We start from the raw sequence: 24,180 nt of genomic DNA on the forward strand, positions 1-24,180 counted from the left end.
GGCAGTGCCACCCTCCACATTCTGAGGCCTCGGTGTCGCCTTCGGCTCCTTCTCTGCCACCACGCTCTACCTGGAAGGGAATCTTCTCCAGCCTACCTCCCAAATAAACCCAGTATCCCATCCCTTCTCACCATCCTCACTGCTCCAGCCCTGCGGCAGCCACCACCTCTCTCTCCCCCTTGGATTGCTGCAGCCACCTCTACCTGCTCCCACCCACACCCCTTTCAGTCTGTGTCAACAGGAGCAGGAGATCCTCCCAGTGACTCCCCTGCTCACTCAGCCCTCCCCAGTCTCCCGCCCTTAATTTAGAGATGATCTGTTGTCTTCTCCCCTGATCAGCTTCCAGTCCACTTCGCTCCTCCCTGTTCTGCGCATGCACCAGGCAGGCTCCCACCCCAGGACCTTTGCATTTGCTGTTCCCTCCACCTGGAATGCTCTTTCCCCAGATATCTGTGTGGCTCCCTCCCTTACTTCTTTCCTTGAGGTTGTTTTTCAAACACCAACATCTCAGTGAGGCCTTCCTTGATTCTTAAAATACTGACACACACCATACATCTCATTCTCCCTCTGCTCTGTTTCTTGCTTTGCTTTTCTTCCTCTAGGGTGACCAACCATCCTGGTTTGCCTGGAACTAGGGGGTTTCCTGGGACTTGAGACTTCTGGTTTTAAAACTAGTAAAGTCCAGGAGAGTTTGTCACACTAAGCACTTATCATATCTGATATGCTTTAGATTTTACAATTATTTTGTTGAATGAGAATATAAATTCCACAGAGGCAGATATTTCTGACTGTCTCATTCGCTGCTGTATCCCCAGTATAGGAACTGCATTTGGCTCACAGATGATGCTCAACAAATATTTGTTAAATGAAGGAATGAATTCACGGCTAGCCTGGTCCCCAGAGAGACTGTGCCATTGAGGTTTCCTTGAGCTTTTAAAAATATCCTGCAGCGGGGAGGTAGTCTCAGGTTAGGGGCAGGCAAACTGCTAGGCCTGGAGTGGGGCAAACATCTGTGACTTGTCTGTTTTCCCTTCTTCAGTGGCAGAGCTCAGCAGTGGCTAGGCCCGATGCAAGCAGCTTAGGGTGTCAGGGCCCAGGCTGGGGCCACTGCCCCTTCCTGGGGGTCCCTTATGAGAAAGCAGCCTCACCCACCAGCCAGGTCAAACAGAAGTTCTCCTGCCCTCCCCTGCTCCTCCCCCCTCACCCCCTTTTCTTCACTTTCCCCTCCTTTTCCTCTCCCACTCCCCTCCCCTCCCTGCTTGCTCTATTGCTCTACTACTTGATGGAAAGAGCTTTGATTTTAGTGCACTAGCTGTGTGACCTTCGGCAATGACTAAACCTCTCTAAGACTCTGTCCTCATCTGGAAAGTGGGGATTATAACTTCCAGGGGGAAAAATGAGATCATCCACGTAAAACACCTAGCACATTGATGGGCCCAGTAGATGCTTATTTGTTATTGTTATTACTGTCATGCCTGGCTCTTGATAGGTGTTCAACCACTGGTAGTTTGTTTGCTCTCTTCATCCCGGTAGCTCAGGCTGCACATTAGACTCACGTTAAACATACCCATGCCTCTCGCATCCCAGACCAGAAATCTTTGATGATGGATACAGGCACTGGTATTTTAAAAAACATTTTTTTAGTTTAGTTTTATATTTATTTTTTCACCAAGATTTTTTAAAGCTCCCCAGGTGATACTATGTGCAGCCCAGGCTGAGAACCACACCAGTGGCCAACAGTCCTGGGTTACCTGGGACTTGCCTAGTTTTAGCACTGAGAGTCCCATGTCCCAGGAACCCCCTCAACCCTGGGCAAACCAGGACACTTGGTCACCCTTTCAGACCTATGTTTTCTGAATCCCAAATTGGGATACACAGTTTGGGTACAGATGACTGGAAATCAGTTACTGGAAAGCTCAGGTTGGGGTGGTGGCCACTGAGGCCCCAGGGTCAGTCTGTGGGAGCTGGACTCTAAGGAGGAAAGTGGCTGGCGGTGGCTCAGTCAGACAGGTCCCCACTGTCGGGCTCCCCAGGGCTCCAGCCGCTGGCTGCGCGCTCCATAGCCTTCACCCAGCGGCCCTTCAGCTCCTCGCTGTCAGCCTTGAAGGTATAGAGCTGGCCTGACTGCTGCAGCTGGAAGACCCGGGGGTCTGCCTGGGGCCCAGTGGTCACCTGGTAGCCCAGCAGTGGGATGGAGGTGTGAGCTCGCGTGTCCTGGGAGGAGAGAAGGAAGCAGTGGGCCGTGAACCCCATTCAGCCCCCAGGCATTTTGAAGGTAAGAGCCACTCACCCATCTCCCACTCCCCAAAACACCCACGAAGAGGGGCAGGCTGGCAGAGGAGCGTCGGAGAAGAGAGTAGCTGCCCCCTAAGGGCAAAGCAGTTGTGAGCTGGAGCCTGGGCCCAGCTCTGAAAGCCAATAACCCTGAGACTCAAGAGAATCATGTCCTCATTGGGCCTTGGTTTGCTCATCCGACATATGGGGCAATAGTACTCACCCCAGTCCCACTCCCCACACAATACTGTGTGTGTGGCAGAGGGGGCAGGTGGTGGCATTACCTGAGGGGCAGCGTAGACATAGAGCACAAGGGGGTCATCCCGGGGGATCACACACCAGCCCCGGGGGCTGCTCTTGCCCCACTTGTCCCCGACGAGCTGCAGGAAGCTGCACATTAGGCTCTGCTCAGACCCCACTGTGGACCCTTTCTAAAACCAGAGAGACAGACTGTCAGGGAACAGAGCACTCGCTCTGTGACAGACATTGGTCTGGGGAGCTTGACAGGCACTATTTCTAATCCTTGTAACAACCCTGCAAGGGGCAGGGGGGCACTGTTTGTCCCTGAGGCTCAGAGAGGTCCCACCATGGGCCCGTGGTCACACCAGTTGGCCAGTGGTAGAGCTGCAGCGAAATTCCAGCCAGCCTGAACTGGGGGGCCTTATCACCCAGGAGTTGTCCTAGGGAGCAGAACTGGGGCCTGAGAAGGGGCAGACAGAGCCCTCTCCCCAGCAGCAGGTGGTCAGGAGGGCATGAGCAGGGGCTGGACCTAGAAGACTGGGGAGGACTGGAAAGTGAGCAGGTGTTCATGGAGAGGGGCCAGCTAGAAACCTGGGAGCTGGGCTCGGCTGGGTTAGGCTGGGTTTTTTTCCTGCCTCCCAGGGTCAGTGGGATGTTTACTTGTCCTTTAAGGAGGGAAGGGGAGGGGGCAGTGAAACAGCCTGCCCTGGCTAAGCACCTGGGCTGGGTAACATTGTAGCACAAAGTTGAACACAGCTAGGGCTGTGCAGCTGCCGCCTGGCAGGGAGAAAGCAGCCTGGGAGCACGTGCTGGGGCGCGGAGTGGCTCAGCACATCACCCGGGGCCTCAGGGGGGACATTTCCGGCAGACAGCAGACAGCTACCCCTAACTTGCTGTGTGACCCTGGGCAAGTTGCTTCTCTGGGCCTGGATCTCCACAGGATATGTCCCTGAAGGCCCTGCCAGTGAGAATGGAGCCTCCAGTGAGCCTCTTTCCAGTAGTGGGACCCAGACCTGGAGCCTCAGTTTCCCCACTTGTAAAATGGAAATCAGCGACAGCAGCTCTTCTATCTCCCGGCACAGAGGACAGGGCAGGGCAGGGGAATGTAAGCAGGAAGTGCCCAGAGAGGCAGTGTGGTGATCAGATGGGGACGCAGAGGAGAGGTGGGAGAGCCCGATGACAGCCTGGAGCCCAGACTGCGCCTGTGGGTGAAGGCCCGGCTGCTGCGGGGGAAGGGGCCAGGGGCCGGGGGTGTTGGTGGGGGGTGGGGGGGCTCCTGCACTCCTTCCTGACTGGAGGAACGTGGCCCTCACCTCCAGGATGCCTCTTCTCTTGTCCTCCCTGTCCTCCGGGAGCACGTTTCCGGTGAGGAAGGTGTAACAGGCGAAGCAGACTCGGTTGGGCCTGTTGTCGTCATATTTGAGCTCAGCGCGGTAGTCGGAGCACCTGGCACACACCACCTGGGGCAGGATGGGGAGGAGGGTCTTGGGGCCTGAGATGAGGCAGGGGAGGGGGGTTTTACACCATGGGGGGGAGGAGTAGGTGGGAGCATGAGAGCAAATGGGTGGAAGAGCAAACTTTGGGAGAGAAATGGCAGCCGACAGGCATTCCCCTGTGCTGGCAGAGGCCCGGCCGCCTGGAGGTGGAGGGCTGACACTCTGGGCTCCCAGAGCTGGGGGCTGGATTCCTGCCCCCGCTGCAGGTGCCTCAGCGTCTCTCCCCTTCGGGTGCCCCTTTTGTGAGGGCAGCTGTTAATCCCAGGGTCTTGCCCTGCACACACCCTTCACATTGGATTCACTGCCCCAAGGGCGTGCTCTCCCCTATGCCAAAGCACCAGACTCACCCACTGACCCCACCAGGTGAACAGCACTGGGTCTTTTATTCTCACCTGACGACAACGGGTCAGTGATTTGCTGAGGCCACACCGCTCACTGGCAGCAGCTGACCCTCAACAAATAGGAGAGGTCTTTCAAGTCTCACAGTTTAGCCTTAAAATTCTGCAAATTTGCATTCCACTCAATCCCAGAGTCAGGTGCATTCTGATATAAAAATGATGGGCTGGCTTTTTTTTTGCCAGGAAGACCTCCCATGTGTACTCTATGCCCACCATAGAGAAGCCCCTAAGAAAGCTGACATGGGTCATGCAGGAGATGCTAGCGAAAGAGGCACCACATGACTCAGAAAAACAGGAGGTGCTGTGGGATGGGCCTTCCAGGAAGACTGGGGTGTCACACTGAGTCCAGGATGTGGGGTTAGAAATGGAGGGCACGAGATAGTGATGAGGGGGAGGGTTATTCATCAGGGAGCTCATCTGTGTGCCCGGGAAAACACGCAGCCTGGGAGGGATCCGCAGGAGAAGGTTTGGGCCTGCCCCACCCTCACCAGGATTCCCGTCTGGCAGGTGGGGAGACAGAAACTGGGCACCCAAACCACCGAAAGGATGACTCACAGAGTACAAAGGTGTGCACAGGCATGAGAAACTCCAAAATCGGGTCAAGGGTGTTTCGCACAGTCACACGCAGGGGGCTTCAAACTACCTTGAGAATATTTTATGTTTTGAGATTAAAGATTTCTAATATTTCTAGGGTGTATTTTCTCCTCTACCATTTATTTTGGAAAATTTCACACCTACAGACACATTGACAGAATAATACAATGATACCACCCCCACCAAACTCACCAATTGTTAACATTTTTGCCACATTTGCTTTCTTTCTGTGTAAATTTATGTATTTTTTTTCCAGACAATTCTAATATAAATTACAGTTATGACACTTTACCCTTAAATATGTAGCTGGTATCCCAAAAGACCAAGGGCATTCTCCTGCCTATCCAAAATGTCATGATCACACTTGAGAAATTTAGCATCAATACAATATTATGATGTATCTGTGGCTCATAATAAAATATCCCCCCATGGCCCTAATAACGACCTCTGTAGCTGGTTTTGTTTATCCTGGCCAGGATCCAATTAAGGATCATACGTTTCATTTAGCTGTCAGAATATTTTAGTTCTTCTAAGTACACTGAAGGCAGGTACATGGATGTTATTCTTCATGCTTCTTTGTGATTTCTCAACTATTTTAAATAATTTTTTTAAGAACTACTTGTGAGGTTGCAAGTTATGAAACGACTCAACTCTTATTTATAGATGTGAATCACCAAGAACAGTAGCTAAACCCCAGATCCTTCCTATTTGGTTCTGGGATGAAACTTGTCACTTACATCTGAACATAGGTGTGTTCCCAGTCCTAGAAATTTACTTTGTGTCCTGATTGCAGTTTAACACATTCTGGGGACACCTCCCTAACTGGCCCCAACCTGCTGGTTTCCTCCAGTCCCCTGGAGGTCTTTAAAGACTGAGGTGTAAAGGCTTCTCTGTTTGCAGAGTAAATGGAGGGGGGTGTGATGTCAACGGAAAACAGCTCTAGCACAGCAGGCGCTTAAAACACAAAGCCAGATCTGCCCCAATAACTGGGCCTGAGCTGCCAAGAGGGAGTGGAATGGACTGGGTTCCTTCCTCAGTCAGCTGGTGGCCTGCTCCCCTGAGTGAGTCCTGCAAAGCTATTGAGGAGAGAGGAGGAAAGGAAGAGAAGGAGAGGGAAAGGAGTGCACCTTTTTCTATTGTGCCCTCACTACCACCCTGGAGGTAGGTATTATAATCCTGATTGTACAGATGAGGAAACTGAGGCCCGGACTTGGCAGGCAGAGTCAGCAAAGGAATTGGACAGGTGCTGGGATGCTAAGGACTTGCCAAGAAGAGGAGGGGACAGTTAACCGAGGTTGGTCTCAAAGAGAGGACAAAGGGTGGGCAGCCCAGGCATGGGGCCGATGAGGTGGCGGCTGCAAGGTCCAAGAGGAGCCAGGGGTTCAGACTGGAGACCATTTCCAGGTGCAGGGTCTGGGGTCCTGGGCAATGGCGGTGAGAAAGCAGGTAAGCTACTCGGGTCTTGGGGAGGGTCTTAAGCAAGTCGGTTAACGTCCCATCTGTTAGGATGGGATGATAGCAGTCCTGCTTCACAGGTGGGCACAGGAGGTCCAAATGAGGTAACTCACACACCTGGCACAGTTAGCGCCCACCATTTCTGCATTTGTGGGAGCCGGCAGAGTGGCAGGGAGGGGAGAGCAGGGCCTGAGCTGGGGGCACAGAGGATAAGGTGGGGCGGGGGATGCAGGGGTGCTGGCAGGGCTACTCACGTAGCCGCAGGCCCGGCAGTGGTGACGACGGCGCGTCAGGGCATTGAAGGGCTCCTGGCAGCGCATGCACATGGTCACCATCTTGTCCCGGACCCACTGCGGTGCCCGGAGACCCAGTTCCTCGGACTGCAGCTGTTGGGCAGCAGAGCGGACACCTCATGACCCTGGGGCCCTGGGGCCCTCTCCCACCTGCTTGTGGCAGGGATTAGTGTGCTGGGCTTCCCAGGGGCTTCCACAGGAAGCAGACTGAATTGACAAAGACCATATGGAAGGTCAGTTGCTATTACTCCTATTTTCAAGATGAGGAAACAGACCCAGAGAGGTCAAGCGAGTCTGCAGAAACTCCCAGCAAGCTAGCGCAGAGCTCAGATTTGAAATCGAGTCACACTCTCCTTAGTTCCCACCGCACCCTCTTCCACCTTCCCTTGGTCTTACATTTCTCAGGCACTTTCAAACCCAAACCTGCACTGCTCCCCACAGCCAAATCTATACAGACATCAAATCCTTCCTACAGAGAGTTGCATATAGAGGCTCCCAAAGGGATTTTTTGCTAATGGGGGAACCTTCAGCACCGATTCCCTGATCCCTTCAAATCACTTCTGGTGTGACAGAGTCCCCGCCCTCCAAGCTGGCTTGAGTAGAGCAAAGAGATGGAATAAGCCCCATATGAGGCCAGCAGCTCAGCGAGGGGTGTGGAGGCATCATTTACCTCTTGATCCTGGGTGTCCCCCTCAGGGCCCTGGACTGCAGCCTTGAAGGTTTCATTCCGCCTCTCGATTTGGTCAATGGCTGCTTGGCAGGCCTGGTGGGGCCAAGGGGAGGTGGTTAGATGGACAGTAGGGAGGGCTTGCTTATCTCTCTGCTGTCCACACGCTCAAAGACCTTGCTGAAAGCCTACTGGGGCTAGGCACTGGATTGTAAACACCACCTGCTAACTGAGGTGGGGAGAAACTATTAGCCCCTGATTATAGATGTGAAAACAGGCTGAGGGATGGTAAGTGACTTGCCCCAGGCCACCCAGCTAGGCAGTGAGAGGCAGCAAGATTCGAACCCAGGTCTGATGCCAGACTATCACAGAGCAGCTCCTGAAGAGCAGGGAGCAGCTGGGCATGTGCGCCTGCCCCTCCCTCCCTGTCAGCCCAGTAGGCGAGGGTCAGGACCCCAGTGGCCCTGTAGCATTCTGATACCTGCATCCAGGAAATCATTTCCTCCTGGGACCTGCTCAGAAAGTGAACATAGGTGCTGAGGACCGCAGCCCCTCCCAGGTTCCCACCCGCTGGCACCCCCTGGCCCGCCTACCGGGCTTGCAGCTCCAGGGTGCGCTGCTTCCCAGACACCAGGAAGGAGTGGGGGAACTCGGCATCAGTCAGCTCCCGCACCTGTTCGAGAGTGGGAAGGAAAGGCCCATTCATCCTTGAGGTGGATTGTGTGCCCAGGGACAATTCAAATTCAGGGAACAGGAATGAGGAGCTTGTTTGTTGCATCCCTAATCTCACAGAGTCAAACAAATGAGGTTACAACTTGGCCTCGCTCCAAGCAAACGGGCCTCCAGATCATGAGACTTTTGCAGCAGCTAAGTGGGCCCAGTGTGACATAGGGGTCACACTGACAAAGGATTCACCAAAAATGTAAATTGCATCACAAATTGAGTTTGGGGACACAGCTTTGTCAAGAGCAGACCTAGGGCTTACCAGAAGACCCTCTCCCCTGTATGTGAAGGAAGGAATTGATTGCTCAATTCATAGGTCAAACGATCCCCCATGCCCTGTCTTTCACTGTCCTCTGGTTCCCGAACACCACAGGTCACGATGGAAAGCGGCCAGTCAGAGCACACTTCCTATGTGACGGCCACTGAGCTCAGGGCTCTCCACATGTTCTCATTTACTTGGCACAACTGCTGACCCACTGCTCCATCCTAACACTTCACAGCTATCATGTGCCTCCCAAGGAGAGCACCTCTCGCCAGCTAGTCCTGCAAAGCTGAATCTGGTCTGGCTTCTGGGTTTTTATCAGTTTGCAAAAAACATGGGAGACCAGGAAATTTGTTGAATGAACCACAGGGGTGCAGCCAGCACAATCCAGGCTGTGAGAAACTCTACCAGGGAAATGATCTGATTTTTTTCAATTAATAAATGCGAAAAAAGTGAGAGATGGACTAAAAGGGATGTAAGATGCCTATCACAAGTAATTCAAACAGATCAGTTGTGAGAGAAGACATTTATGAGACAGTCAAGGAAAACCAAAGTATCTTAATGCTATTAAATAATAATTATTAATTTTTTAGATGTGATCATAGTACTCTTGTCACCTTTTAGGACAAAAAAAGAGTTCTTATTTCTTACAGAGATGTATTGAAGTATTTACAGGTGAAATGATTATGTGTGTGGGATCTGTCCTTTAACAATTCAGTGGCAAGGGTAGATTAAGAGGGGAATGCTGAGGAAACAAGACTGACTTTGAGTTAATTGTTAGTGATGAGTATATATAGGGGTTCATTGTCCCATTTTCTCGGCTTACAAATGTCCATAGAAAAATAAAAAGGAAAATCTTCACAGCAATCTTGGGAGGCAGATCTCACTCTCATTTAGGAGATGAGGAAATGGAGACTCAGAGAGGGCAAGAGACTTGCCTGAGGCCACACAGCATCTAGAGAGCAGAATGAGCATTCAAACTCAGGTTTTTGGCCCCCAAGAGGAAGGGGGAAGAGCATGTATTTCCACTCCACCCCCAGAGCTCTGTAAGCTCATCTTTGCCCCAGGGAGTGTGCAGAGAATCACAAAGGGAAGCTAAGACATACATCTAGATCCCAGGAGCCTTAGCATGGAGGAATTTTGTCATCATTGAATTCACCTGACATTTGAGCGCCTCTGCTGGTTTACTGTCATGCAGTGACCAGGCCCTTGCACACTTTCGGGTCAGCCCACCGCATCGCAGAGAGTATTGACGCTGGGCACATCCTCCTCACATTAGGCCTAGCCCACCCTAGGGCCTGCATAACCAGTCTGTTCCTCTAGAAGGGGCCTGATGTGATTTGGACTCGATACCTTGGCAATGAGAGGCTCCGAGGGTTAATAAACGGAGAAGCTCATGTGGGAAAAAGTGTTTGGGAAAGCCACACCAGCAGCTATATGCAAGCAACAAAGGCTGGATCTGAGGACAGTGGGACAAACCAGTAGCCTAAAGGCCTGGTAGGGAATGATACCAGCCTGCCTGCACCTGGAGAGAGAGAAGAGGTTTCTAGTAGGAGGACAAAATCAGGAAATCTGGCATGAACCACCCCCCCACGACTAATTGGATTAGGGAGAGGGGAGAGAAACTTAAGTTTTGGAATCCAGGGGTAGAAAGAAAAATGATGCCTTTAATAAAAAGGGCATCTGGGTGGGAGCTCCTGACCTGAGAGGGTCCAGGACCACCTCTGCAGGGGGCCAGGACAAAGGTTTTCAAAGGACAGTTCCCAGAACTTTGCTGTGCCCAGTCTCAACCACTCCCCAGGTAGGGCCAGTTCAGGCCTCCGCCAGCCTAGCCTGTACGGTGCCATTGTGCTAATTAGAAAAAGACACCCCTCCTCAAAACACTTTACTGACATCTGTTGGCAAACTGGCATAATAATCAGATTTTGTTGGAACAAGATGCTTGACTGCCACCTGCTGGACAATGAGAATTATAAATACACTATCTGCTCTCTGCTCTGGATGAGGTGTGCTCATCTTAGGGGAGGTGTGCTCATCTTGGGGGTCCTGTGCTCATGCGGTGTACAACCTGCAGTTATACGGGAGACTCTGGACTACACCCTTTCCTTCTTCCTCCTACCCTGCACAGATGGTACAAAATTAGGACCACATCAGACCTTGGGGAAAATAAGCTGCTGAGAATTAGGCCTCCCTGACACCAAGGAAGGAGGAGGACAGGGGGTCACAGGCCGGGAGGAGCCATGAAGATCAAAGCCCAGACTTGCCTCCAAAGTTCAGACCAGAAAATGGTTCCTTGCACAGACGTGGGCAGGTAGACGGCTCTGCACCTGCCAGGCCCGTGCCACAGGGTGCTGTGCAGCCACTGGAGCTTCAGAAGCGTCCTGTGGGAACATGCTCACTGGGACAGGCAAGTGCCAGGAAGCTGGCACACACTGGGCCTACCACCCCTTGACGTGCATCCTAAGGGTCTGGCACTCTCAGCCCTGGGTCTATGTGTTTTCTTGTTATGAGTCTGTTTTGGTTTCTGTATTTCTTGGGTTTTCTATCTGTCAATCCCTGCTTCTGTTTGTCTATTCCTGGTTCTCTGCCTGTTCTAAGACCGGGCTGCCTGTCTCCATTTCTCTGATTGTCTGTAACTCTCCTTAAATCTGCTTTTCTCGGTGTCATCCACTGAGGCTCTCACACATACATGCCTGCACATGCCCTGGTCTCTGGGCCATTTCTGGCCACTTTGGGAAGGAAAGCTGGATGCAACAGGGTGGAGGGCTAATTGCTACAACACATTAGTCAGCTCAGGCATGGGGATGGGCTGTAAGTCCCCCCAAAGTGCCCATGACCTCCATTGCCTTTGTCACCCCACCCCCAGGCCCTTGACAAGGCCCCCAGGAGCCAGGCAAGCCCAGTCAGGAGCAGGGTCATGGCCCTCCTACTGCAGTTTGTCAGAGGCCCAGGGGCCTCCAGAGGAGGGAGCACCTTGCCTCAACTCCTGCCTACAGCTCCTTCCTAGGACAGATCCTGAGAGACGGGGGTGGGGGTAGGGGGAGCACAGGGGTAAGGAATGGGGGGATAGAGGGATGGGAGGGTACCAAAATACACCAGGCCCAACCTCTGCTTCTTTTAGCCCCAGCCCTTATGACACACTGGGACTCAGGAGCAATCAGAGAGCCATAGTCAGGCAGGGCCCACCATTTCCTCTACTATGCCTAAAATTCCACCATAAGCTTTATCCCTTTGGGCTGAAACCTTAATAAGATACAGTATAGTATGGTGATTAGGTACAGGGGATCTGAGCTGTTATACCTGTCTTCAATCGCGGTTTGATCACTCAAAACAGGATTTGCTGTGTGACCCCAACCAAGTTACTTAACCTTTCTGGGCCTTGGTTTCTTTAATTTTTAAAGACTTAAATTTTTTTAGAGCAGCTTTAGGTTCCATGCAAATTTGAGAGGAAGGTACAGAGTTCCCACATATGCCCTGTCCAGAATGTGGCTAGGTAAAAAAAGCAGAATAGTGTAGATGAAAAAAAAGTTCACTGTTTATGTGAAACAAAAGTAAGAAAGCAACCATAAATATATTAGTATGAGTTTGTAAATGCAAAGACTACCTCTGGAAGGCCTCCCAAGAAGCCAAGGCTGCCTTAGGAAAGGGAGCTAGGGATGGAGTGGGGAGGAGATTTTTCATTATGTGTATTTTTTCATATACTTTGATTCTGGAATATGTATTATCTATATTTTTACAGCAATGTGAATTATTTTTAAAAATAAAAAACTACAGGGGATAATAACAGCCCTGACATCATGGGGCTGTTATGAGGCTCTGATGGAATGGTGCAGGCCCAATCCATGGTGACCGCCTAGCCAGTGGCCATATTATGGACCCTGCCCCACTCATTTGTGGCCATTTCTCGATGTGGACACACACAATCCAGCAGCTGACATGACAGTGTAGACCATTCCTACTCAAAGTGTGGCCTGTGGACCTGTGAGGTTAGCTGGTTAGAAATGCAGCATCTCAGGCCCACTCCAGATCTGCTGAATCAGAACCTGCATTTTAACAGGACTCCCAGGAGACTCATGCATGTGCTCTGCTGAAGTTGGGAAGCAGTGGTGTAGATGGTAGGACAAGCAGTGAGGCCGGGCTGAGGCCGGCACTGACCCATAGAGTGGCCAGAGTTATGGGGGCTGGAGACTCCAGCTGAGGCTTTTCTACCTCCACGTTGGCCCAGGACCTGCCAGGCTTGGGTCCTGGAAGGAGAGCCCGGGTGGCCCTTCCTGTGACTTCCCATACTGGGTCCCACCCTGGGGAGAAGCCCAGTGGTGGCTGGGGGTCCTCTCACCTTCATCCCGGCCACATCGATGCGGGTCCTCACTTGGAAGTGGGCGCCCACCTGGATGACCCGGGGCACACAGTAGAGCAACATGTTGTTGAACTGCAGGAGACACAGACGTGAGTGTGCGGAGCGCAGGGCTGGAGGGGCGGTCTGGCAGGGCTGCCCTTAGAGTGGGCTGAGCACCACTGCATCTCCCTCCCCTCTCACCACACTCTGGGCCAGCTCACAGGACATCCCAGGGGTGATGAGGAAGGGGCTGTCTAGCCCCCAGTCCAACTAGGATGCTCACTGAAGCTTTGCCCTACCTGTGGGCATTCAGGGACCACAGCAGATTTCAGGAACCTACAAGGCCTTTCTCCTGGGGACTCAGGGTGTCAGGGGCTTACATGAGGTTATACCTCCCTTCTCCAGACCTCTAGGCAGGACTAGTTTCCAGACCTCCAGGAGACTCCCTGGCCTTTTCAGTGCAAACCAGGGCAGTTCTTCCTAGCAGCTAGACTAAGTCCCTCCTGCTGTATACTCTCTAGAGCACAGATTAATACCATTGGCTTGGGAGCCAAATAGACTAGGTTCAAATTCTGACTGTTGCTTCCTAGGGCGTGTCTGGGGAAATCCGTTAGTTGGAAATCCTTGAGGCGAGGAGGCAGCGTGTGACTTGTCCAAAGCAAAGGACAGAGGAGCAGGCTTTTCCCTGTCCCTCCTGCAGTGCCAGGACTGCCCATGGACTTCCCTCCCCAGTGCAGGGTGGCACCCCTGCACCCCACTACCAAGAAAAGGTAGCGCTCCATGGGGTCGCTGCGGCGGAAGGAGATCTTGAGCACGGGGCCTTCGCGGAGCAGAGTGTTAGAAGGGTCTACTATGTCATCCTCGAGGCCCAGGCGCTGGTACACCTCCCACAGTTCCTGCAGCCTCTCCTGGAGACAGGGGGTGCACCTTCAGCAGAGGCCAGGCAAGGCCCCCCCTACACTGGGAAGGTTCACCGTGTGCTGACAGGGTGGGGTTTGAGGGAGAAGCCAGCAGGGAGCCAGGTGTCACGGGGCAGGATAGGGGATGTGCAGATGGAGAGACCTGGGTGGGTTCAGGAAGGCTAAGAGCTGCAGGGAGGAAGTGACAAGGCCCCTGGGGATGCCCGCTGCTCCCGGCCCCGAGGGCCGGGCTGCTCACCATCTCTGTGATGGCTGCGTTGGAGTGCTGAGCAGCTGAGAAGATCATGTTGAGGGCTTCTGGGGGACGGGAGGGTCAGTGTTATCCCCTGCAAAGTCTGGGGCTGGTGACTGAAGCAGGAGGTCCTTGAGCCAACAAAGTGGCCTCGGGCCTGCCGAGAGCACCCCAGTGCAGCCCAGCCCATGTCGCCTGGCACATGGGTTGTCTGGATGCTGGGGACTGCTTCCCACCCAGAATGAGAGCCTGGAAGCCACCCAAAGACAGGGCTGAGGTGTTTGGCTTCTGTGAGGGTCCCCCAAACCAAGCCAGACCCAGAGGGTGCAGTGGAAGAGCATGGACTTTGACATAACACAGGCATGGCTTCAAACCCCAGCTCTGCTCCTTCTGGCTACGTGAGCTTGATTGAGTCACTTAACCTCCCTGAGCTGTAGTGTCTGTAAAAAATGGCTAATGGTAGAGACTAATGTCTCTGACACGCCAACGATCAATGTTGATGGTTCATGCTCACCAAAACCATTTCAGCAGGTGTTCAGTAAATCTACGGGAGTGGCCCCAGCCTCCCCAGCCCCTAGAGCCCTTGGGGGTGTCCTCACTCTGGGCATCGGCCCGGTCTGGGGCCTGGGCTGGCAGCTTCTGGACGTACTCCTTGAGCAGCAGCTCGTAGCGTGGGATTCTCTGCACGGGTTCCAGCATGTGATGCTGCAGCGTCAGGCTGCCTGAGGCCTCGCTGCTCTTGGGGAGGATTGGGGGAGGAAGAGTGTCGGGATGAGAGTGCGGAGAAGTGCCCTGGGGGGTGAGGGGAGCGGGGTGGGGTGGGGGCAGGGAAAACTGAGCCACTGCACACCACCGTGGGGTGCCCCCTGCCTCACCTGAATGCGGCTGATAACCTCCTGGAAGGGCAGAGACCTGTCAGTCCAGGTGGCCAGCAGCTCAGCGGCTCGCTCAAAGTTCTTGACATACTCACTGTACATCTTCAGGAAGGGGGCCAGTTTCTGGATCACGTCGCCAATGCGGGGCGTGGCTGTCCTGCAGGAGGGGAACCTGGTATTACCCTCAGCCTGAGGACCTTTTTTGATTTGGGGCAGGGACAGGGGAGGCCAGGCTCCCTGAACCCCTCAAAATGGCCTTTCTGCTGTGCCTCTGGTTACAGGCATGGGGGGCATGTCATCCTCATACTTACATGTGTGGTTCGCCCTCCCTTAGACTGTGAGCCCCCTGAGGGCAAATGCTGTTCTCTTCTATGAATTGGGCCCCCTAAAAGCCCAGCACAGTGTAGGGGCCACAACAGGTGTTCATAACCACTTCATGCCTGCTCAGATAACAATAACAGGGGCCAAGCACTGCCCAAGACTCATCTCATTTAATTCTCACAGCCCTGCAGAGGGGACAGTCATTGCCCCATCTTAGAGATGAGGAAATCAAAGCTCAGAGGGGTAAGGCCTTATGCAGGATCTACTGTGGGAGGGCCTGGAGGTCAGCCGGGGACAGTTACAGCACAGTGTTAAGGGCCCTGTGATCTGGAGCTGGCCTGCTTGACTTTGATTCCCAGCTGCACCACTTTCTTGAGTTGTGTGTTTGGGGCAAGACCTAGACTCGCTGTACCTCAATTTTCCCATCTAAAAAATGGGAATGATGGTAGCTATCTCATAGAGTTGTCTTTTTAAAAAATACATTATATTATGAAAAATTTTAAATAATCATAAAGTAAAAATAATATAATAACGAACCCCTATATATCCATTACAGATTTATCAATTACTAACATTCCTCTTTGCTGAAGAATTTTAGAAGACATCCCAGGTATTATGGCATTTTGGGGGCAAAATATAGAAAAAAAGTGATTTCACCACTAAATATTTTAGTGGTCACCTCTGAAAATGAGAGTGTTTTTTGTATAACTGTGATGCCCATATTCATACAGTGTGTTAATCTGAAGATTGAGTTAATAGGTATAAAGCCCAGGGCCAGGTGTGCAGAGAGCCCTCAGTGCTGGCTGTGTGCACTGCCTCCTAAGACCTGGCTCATCCCCTTCCTCAGGACACACACACATGCACACTCACATGCATGCACGTACATGTACACACATGTGCATGTGGCCTCCCAGGGCCCAACCATCCAAGCTGCTTGCTGCAGACAGACCAAGCCCAGACTGTCATGGCCAGACAGCAAGGGCAGAGGCCTAAACAGCGCCCTGGGGGCTCTATCCCAACCTGGCTGGGGCTGCGGTCAGGGGGCCTCAGGGACCCCTGGTGGACCTTACCAGTCATCCAGCCGCCGCTGCAGCTCTGGGAGGAAGAACTGTGCATGGAACTGGTAGATGGAGGAGATGTTGGAGAAGATAAGTCTGACCACGTCCTCTGGGAAGGCCTTGCTGCTGTGGGCCTCCCTCAGCAGCTCCTGGAAGAATACCTGCAGCCACGCCGGGTCACTAGGCCTGTGGCACAGAGGCGGCCGCCCACACACCCAGGGGGATGGGCAATCCTGGAGGCCCCCAGAGCCCTCCCCGAGTTTACTGAATGCTTTCACCTCCTTATCTCCCATCATCCTTACAACAACCCTGGGAAAAGATAGGGAAGCTCGTGTTCTGGCCACTTTACAGATGCGCAAACCAAGGCCTAAAGATTTAGGGACTTGCCAAAGGCTGGCAGTTGACAAATGTCAGAAATGGGCCCATCTTGTGTCTGTCGAGGTCTTGGACTTTGCCAGGCTCAAGACCCCTCTGCTGATGTCCAGTGATTCAACCCTTCTGCCTTGGGCTCCCTAAGGAAGCATGAAGGAGGAATGGTGGCGAGGATGGCAGGTGTGGGGATGACAGGTGAGGATACTGTGTGGGCCCTGGAGGGGCTGGCAGGAGGGTACTTCACTACATTCAAGCTAGCCCAGGCACCAGGGGTGGAAGAGTGTGTGGTGCTAATGGGCTAAATCCTGATTTCTGCCCCAACTTCAGCCACTGGGATTAAAGGACCAAGGCCTCCTAGACTCAGATCCTGGATCCTAACATTCAGCTGTGGTGAGGCAGGTGAGAAAGGAGAGCAGGGGTGGGTAAGGAGCTCTGGGTGCTGGGCTCGGAGAGCGCGTCCTGGCCACTGGCCTGGTCTAGTAGGTGGAGGCGTGCAACGTAGGCCTGCTCTGTCTCCAGCAGCTCCTGGACAATCCTCTTCTCCTCAGGCTCCTGCAGGGGAGTTGGAGGAGAAGGAGAGAGACAGTTTTGGTCTCCTCTGATGGGGTCCTTGGGCGCAGCCTCCAAAGATGTGCTGGCATCCATGCCCACCTGTGGTGCATCTGGGCTGGTGAAGGGATGGCTTTTACTGAGAGAATGAGGCAAAAGATGGCCTGTGCCAGTTCTGGTCCTAAGCCTTCAGAGGCCCAGAAGCTTCTACTTGTGCTTGCTTGGAAGCCCTGGACCACCACATCTGGAGGCCTGGCTTCCCTGATGGAGAGGCCACATGGAGAGGAGGCCCTGAGACTACACGGACAGAGAGCCAGGAGCCCAGTCACACCCATACCCCAGCTGAGCCCAGCTTTCCCACTGTCCCTGCCCAGGCAGCAGGCTGGGGAGCGGAACCAGCTTGGACATTCCAGCTCCAACCCCACACCTGCCTGCAGCCACATGAGACACCCTGTTGATGACTGAATCATTCCCTCCCATCCATGCTGAAGCCCAAACCCGCAGGAGGGCTGCATTCAGAGATGCGGCCTTTGAGGGGTAACCGAGTGTCCCTGAAGTCCTAGGGTGGGGTCTTAACCCTAGGACTGGTGTCCTCATAAGAGGAGGGAGAGGCACCATGAGAACACATGTACCCAGACAAGGCCGTCTGTATGCCAGGAGAGGCTTAACCAGAAACCAAGCCTGCCAGCACCCTGATCTCAGACTTCCAGGGTCCAGAACTGCGAGGAAATAAAGGTCTGTTGTTTAAGTCACCTGGCTTGTGGCATTTTGTTATGACCGCCCCAGCTAAGACAAACCCCAAGTCAAACCAATAGAAAACCACCCAATAGCATTCCAGTCAACCTACACAGCTGTAAGAAATTATAAATTGTATTCAGCCACTGTGTTTTGGGGTGGTTTTTGTTATGCAACAATTAACAACCAGAACATACCACTATGATCACTATCCCATCTTACAAATGAGGAACTTGAGAATACAAGAGTGACTTGACCAAGGTCACCCAGTTAGCAAGTAGAGCAGCTGGGATGTGAACCCTGGCTTTCTGGCTCCTGGGTGCACAGTATCATGCAGCCTAGACATTGAACTCCACAGAGAAGGAAACTGACACCCAGAGATGGGAAGTGACCTGCCCCGGACCAGTCTAAAGGCAGGAATTAGCTTTAACCTCTATTTCTATTTGGAATTGTTACCTGTCTCTCAGTGGGTAAACTGAGGCCACACCTGGGAAGGGTACCAGGTTCACAAGATGCAGACTGTTCCAAGCTGTGTGGCCTTGGGCCAGTTCCTTAAGTTGTCTGGGTTTCAATTTCCTTACCTGAAAAACTCCTTCAGTGCAGGGTACATGAAATAATGCCAGTGTGGGGTACATAGTAGATACTTAATCAAAGGCCATTAAGCAGGGAGAATCTAGTTTCCAGCTGATAGCTAGTCACACAAGACCCCCTCCTGGGGAAGTGCTGTCCCTGGCTGGAGAATTTTGGGGGAGGATGAAGGGACCCCCCAGCTTCCCATTTCTACCCCAGCCCTCAGGCACCTGCGTCCCTGGCTCAGGGCTGGTCCCAGGCAGGCAAGATTTCCTCCAGGCCCCGCTGGATATCTTGTTTTTCAAGGAGTTCAGGTACCTCCTGCTGACGGTCCTGGGCCCAGACCCCAGGGCCTCCTCCACTTCGGGCTTCTCCCATGGCTCTGCAGGTGGAGGAGGCCTGCATCCAGGGTGGTGAGGCTCGGCCTCCAGCCTGTGAGCTCTCGGTGCTGCTCCTGGGGCCCTGAGGAGAACAGAGCAGACCTGAAGGTTTCCTGTCTGTAGAGTAGGGGGAAGAATAGCACTTCCCTGGTGGGGATTTTGGGCTGATGAATGCAAATCACAGGGGTGCGGTGGCCCCTGAATGTCAGGAGGCATTTGATAAACAGACCATACATTTCCCTCCCCAACACCTCCTTGGAGGGAACTCCAGTCTTCAAAATGAGTCAGTGCAGACTATATTTTGTTCTCTAGGGAACTAAATACTTCCTTGTTTAAAATGCAATAAGGAACCCCTCCTGCACAGAGATGTTTTTGTTTTGTTTTGTTTTGTTTTTGTTTTTTTTGAAAATTATATATATATATAATTTGAAGAACATTATGTTTACTAGGCTCTCCCCTTCACTAAGTCCCCCCCAACAAATCCCATTACAGTCACTGTCCATCAGCGTAGTAAGATGTTGTAGAATCACTACTTGTCTTCTCTGTGTTGCACAGCCCTCCCCTTTCCCCCACCCCCTATATTATACATGCTAATCATAATACCCCCTTTCTTCTTCCCCACCCTTATCCCTCCCTTCCCTCCCATCCTCCCCAGTCCCTTTCCCTTTGGTAACTGTTAGTCCCTTCTTGGGTTCTGTGATTCTGCTGCTGTTTTGTTCCTTCAGTTTTTCTTTGTTCTTATACTCCACATATGAGTGAAATCATTTGGTATTTGTCTTTCTCTGCCTGGCTTATTTCACTGAGCATAATACCCTCTGGCTCCATCCATGTTGTTGCAAATGGTAGGATTTGTTTTTTTCTTACGGCTGAATAATATTGCACACAGATGTTTTTAAGTGCCCCCCAACTCAAAATCACCCTTGAGTTGTACCTGAGACATGGAGGGAAGGTGGGAACCATGGAACTCCCTAAAGGGAGGGCAGAGCTACCAAAGCTAGAACCTTTCTGCAGGAGCTGTGCACACTACAACCCTAGTGGAGGAAAAAGCCAGCCTGGGAGCAGTTTCCCTATTCCTTCTGTCCCACGATCTGCCCTTTGCAGGGCAGCTCTGTCACCCTACACAGAGGTTGTTCAGGCCAGTTAAATTCTGTGCATAGCAGCAGCCACTCTCACTGAGTACATCCAATGATCTGGGCTGTGCCCTGTTCCCATCAGTGTGGAAAGGCTTGTGGCGACTGCACATGCTAAGTACCCCCATGAGAAAGACAGGCTGGGAAATGGAGAACCAGGCAAAAGCTCCAAAAATCTGTGAGGTTTTCCAGCACCCCCATTTGGCTGCTAAAGAAACAGAAGTACAGAGAGTATAAATAACTTGAGATAGGGGTGGCAGAGGTAAGACCGGACCAGGCAGGCTGGCTCCTGAACCTTCCCTCTAAACTGCCCCTTCCCATTTGAGTCAAGGAAAAACAAGTCCAGAGAGTCAGTGTGACCTGCCCCAAATCACACAGCTGGTTCAGGGCAGAGAGAAGATTGGGACCCAGTCCCCCATGGCTCCTCTTGGGCACCCCCACCCCTCTCTGGCACCCCCGGGTTCCTCAGCTCATGGAAGTAGTTGGGCCTCAGGCTTTCTGTTCTACATTTGGTTTCAGCTTCCGTATTTTTCTCAAAGGACCCCAAGCCAGCTTCTTTTCCTCTTCACCCCTCAGTTTCAGATCAGCCGAGGCCCTGGGAGATCTCACAAGAAAGCCCACACCACAGCAGCTGGCAAGGGGCTCCTCACAAAAGCAGTGACTCTCACCTTCCCGACAAGACCTCCTCTGCCCCAACCTGGTCTGAGGGCTGCCTCCTCCTGCTAGAGCTGTTGTCTGGGCATAGCACACATGCTGGGGGTCTCCACTGGGCATGCTTGGCATATTGGCTGAGGAGGTGCCATCTCCCTACACCCAAGGGGGTGGTGGGCTAGGAAGGTGGCATCTGAGCTGTCCTCGGTGCTGAACAGAAGGCGCCTGGCCAAGAGCCCTGGGAGAGGCAGGGAATTAAACTGCCCTTCTAGGTCCACATGGGTGCCACCTCCACCATGAAGGCCACAGCAGGCTTTGTCTCTCTGAGTGCCCTCAGCACAGAGTCTGGGCCCCTCTCAGGATATTTACTCTCCATGACCTGGTATCACGGTAATTCAAGAACTTAGTTAGCATCCAGAGGCAGAAATCTTCCCTGCAGGGATCATTCTGTAGGCTCCTGCATCTGCCAAAGTTCCTGTGTGATGCTGTGCTGTGCCATCCACACCGCTTCAGGGCTGAGGCACTACCCCCCTGCCCCTCCCCCCCCCCACACATCCCCCGGCCGGGCACTGGCAGTATGGCGGCTGATGAGTATTGCCTGGGTTCCTCTCTGGGAATTGCCCTGCCTGGAGGAGAGCTGCCTCACTCAAGGTCAAGTCCACATCCACTGACCAGTCCACGTGGAGGTACAAAAACCTAGCCCTTTGCTTCAGTGAAACAACCTCATGAGGGGCAGCCCAGCGTCAGAGCTCCCTGGTCAGGCTGTGGCCTCTGCTGCCAGTGCAGGGCAGCACAACCCCTTCCTCTGCCCAGGGCTGCGCCCCTCACTCCCACAGGTGCTGTTCCCCAAACTCTCCCCAGTAAACCTGAAGCAAATCTACCTCAGAGTCTATTTCCAGATAACCCTACCTATGACAATCCCTAACACAGTCCTGTGCTTAAGAAAAATGCCTGCAGAGTGGATTAATGACACACACACCCCTGCTAGGGCCACCAATGACCTTTGTACATCTAGTCCAGCCTTTTCCTTTCATATGGAAGCCACTGCATTGCCTCATTGCCCATGAACTTAAAGCACTTAAAGCCTTCCTACCTCTCAGTGCCTCTATTACTTCATCTGTAAGATGGAAACAGAACCCATCCCCAGTAGGCTGTTTGGTGATTAAATGAAATAAGTAACAAAACGCACTTAGAACAATGCCCCATAGGAAGCTGATCCCATATCCTGGTTTGCTTGATGTAGTGTCAGCTTTTCCTATTGCTCCTTCCCAACTCCTGCCAAAAAAAATTTAATGGCATCCACTTTCCGTTTCAATTGTGTCTTGGTTTGAATGATAAATTATATGGTCAACCTACTCATAAGGAGTAAATGCTTGATAAGTATTAGCTATTATTTCTCCTGGAGGGGTAATGGGTGGAGTCATGCAGCCCAAACACTACATTTGGTCCACCCACACTCACTCATAATTACACGCATGTCTGCACTCTCCCCAGCCCGTCAACACACACGCTCTCATGCCCGCCCAGCTCCTGGTGCCCCATCGACACTCTCCTATGCTCGAAGGAACCCATGACCAAGGGGCACGGCTGCTGCCCAGATAGGACGAGGTGTCCAGGACAGGGTGCAGAAAGACCACTGCTCCTTATGAGGCTCACGTGGCCCTGGACCAGGTCCTCAGCCTGGAGACCGCGAGGGTCTGTGCTGCCGGGGGTGTGCAGGGAGCTAGAGGGAGGCTGCCAGGCAGCAGGCGACCCTTCCCAACCCCACCACCCGGTACCTGCTGTTCTCAAACACAGCCACCAGATTGGACACAGATGCTGGCTTCTCCTCACTTGCCCCATCCATCCCGCAGGCCTCCAAGGCGGCCCTCAGCTGCCCCTGAAGCAGGGAGGGAGGCTTCCAGCCAAGGCACTCAGCACCCACACCCAGAGTCACAGAAAGGCTAAGGCATTCTGGAATCTGCTCTCTCTTTGCGGAGGGCTCTGCAGGCCTGCTCCCGGCTTCAGAGTGCAGAAAGAGGAAGTGGTCCCACAGCTACAACCCTGAAGGGGAAAGGCCCGTGCTCTCTGCTGAGGGAGGAGCCTGCTCAGGCCTCACCCCTCCCTCCAAGGGACCCTCAGTTCCAGAAGTCACCTGAGGCGACAGTGAGTCTGGGCCCAGAGGTACTTTCTGGAGCTGGGCCCTTGGCTGGCCTCTTGGCCTGAGCAACTCTGGCTATTCACTTTCTCTCATAAGGTCCCGTGGATTTTGCCTGGTCTTTTCTCAACTTCTTTGCTGCATCTGACCCGAATCACTGTTGTAAGGAAAAAGCTTTTTTAATTAAAAATAAATCACAGACCCATTAAGGGCTGGCAGGGAGGAGTACTGTGGAGTTCCCATCTCCCGGCTGGGGCTCACTCCTGTTAACAGCTGTTGTCTCCACTTTGTTGCCCCAGGGGAGGGAGGCTTCCTCTCTGAAACTGATAATAATAGCTAACGTACTCTTCTTGGTGCTAGGCAAGCATTTCCTCATTTATGAAGTGGATCCTATTACTATCCCCATTTTACAGAAGAAAAAAATGAGGATCAGAAAGGCTAAGTAACTTGCACAAAATCACCCAGTAACAACACAAAAGAAGTCAGATTTCCAGAGCAAAAGTGAGCAATTCCAGCAAAGATTTGGTTGGGATCCTGGGTGACCACATCCTTGCCACTCCATGTCAGGCTTTCCGTTTCCCAGCACAATGGTTGTCTTGCTGACCCCTCTTCCACCACTTGGTCTCCCAGCCCTTCCAGAATAAATGGCCACCGCCACTGTCCCCCTTATTCAAGCCTCACAGGCCCTCCAGGGCTCTCCCACTGGGTTTTGGTCTTGCTCATTCTGAGCCAGGGCCCTCCGCTGAGACTGGTCTTTGTCCTAGAGTGTAGGGACTGAGCCGCCATCACCTCAGTACCTGAAGTGCCTGTGCCTGGCCCGGCTTCACGCCTCAGCACCTGCGAACCCGTGGGGCCTCATGCACCCAACAGCCACACTCTCAGAGCTTCGCTTGAGCAATTTCTTTGAGCAGATGCCTGGCTCCTTCCCCCAGCCCTAAATATCACTAATCCTCCTCACTTTATGTTTCTAGCTTTATTATGGATAATTTAAAACATATGCAAAAATAGACAGAATAATATAATGCACCCCTATGAACCCATAATCCAGACCCAACAACTCTAACACATGGCCAGTCCTGCTCCATCTGTAACCATACTCACTCCCCCTTCCCATATAATTTTGAACTGAATCCCAAACATTAGATGACTTCACCCACAAATATTTTGCTGAGTATCTCAAAGATAAGGACATATATACATATGTATATACTCAGTCATATGGTAATATTCTATATATGCACACATATACATGTACATACATTCCATGTTATATACATGCACATGTATATATATGAAACAATATTACCATTTTCATACCCCCCAACAGATATTTAGCAATAATACCTCAACATAATAAAATATCCATCCAGCCAATTCCTCATAACGTTATCTGCTATGGACTGAAGGGTGTCCTCTCCAAATTTACATATTGATGCCTTAACCCTCACTGCGGCTGTATTTGGAAATAGGTCCTGTAGGATGTAACTAAAGTTAAATGAGGTCATAAAAGGG

At 52.4% G+C, this 24,180-nt stretch overlaps 1 protein-coding gene across 1 annotated transcript; it reads right to left on the reverse strand.

Moving 5' to 3' along the window:
- Positions 1-1,435: 1,435 nt before the first annotated feature.
- FGD2 (FYVE, RhoGEF and PH domain containing 2) lies at positions 1,436-22,555 on the reverse strand. The gene is made up of 16 exons (XM_036916158.2): positions 22,310-22,555; positions 18,601-18,832; positions 16,988-17,068; positions 16,157-16,305; positions 14,766-14,922; positions 14,490-14,628; positions 13,897-13,955; positions 13,500-13,646; positions 12,739-12,831; positions 8,011-8,090; positions 7,899-7,929; positions 7,421-7,513; positions 6,712-6,843; positions 3,828-3,974; positions 2,559-2,705; positions 1,436-2,214 (listed from the first exon to the last, which is right to left on the reverse strand). Exons 1-16 carry the CDS (start codon positions 22,375-22,377, stop codon positions 1,999-2,001), a joined length of 1,971 nt encoding a protein of 656 aa, XP_036772053.2. The 5' UTR covers positions 22,378-22,555; the 3' UTR covers positions 1,436-1,998.
- Positions 22,556-24,180: the final 1,625 nt, after the last annotated feature.

The sequence above is a fragment of the Manis pentadactyla genome, chromosome 16, assembly GCF_030020395.1.
Source record: "Manis pentadactyla isolate mManPen7 chromosome 16, mManPen7.hap1, whole genome shotgun sequence".
Taxonomy (NCBI): domain Eukaryota; kingdom Metazoa; phylum Chordata; class Mammalia; order Pholidota; family Manidae; genus Manis; species Manis pentadactyla.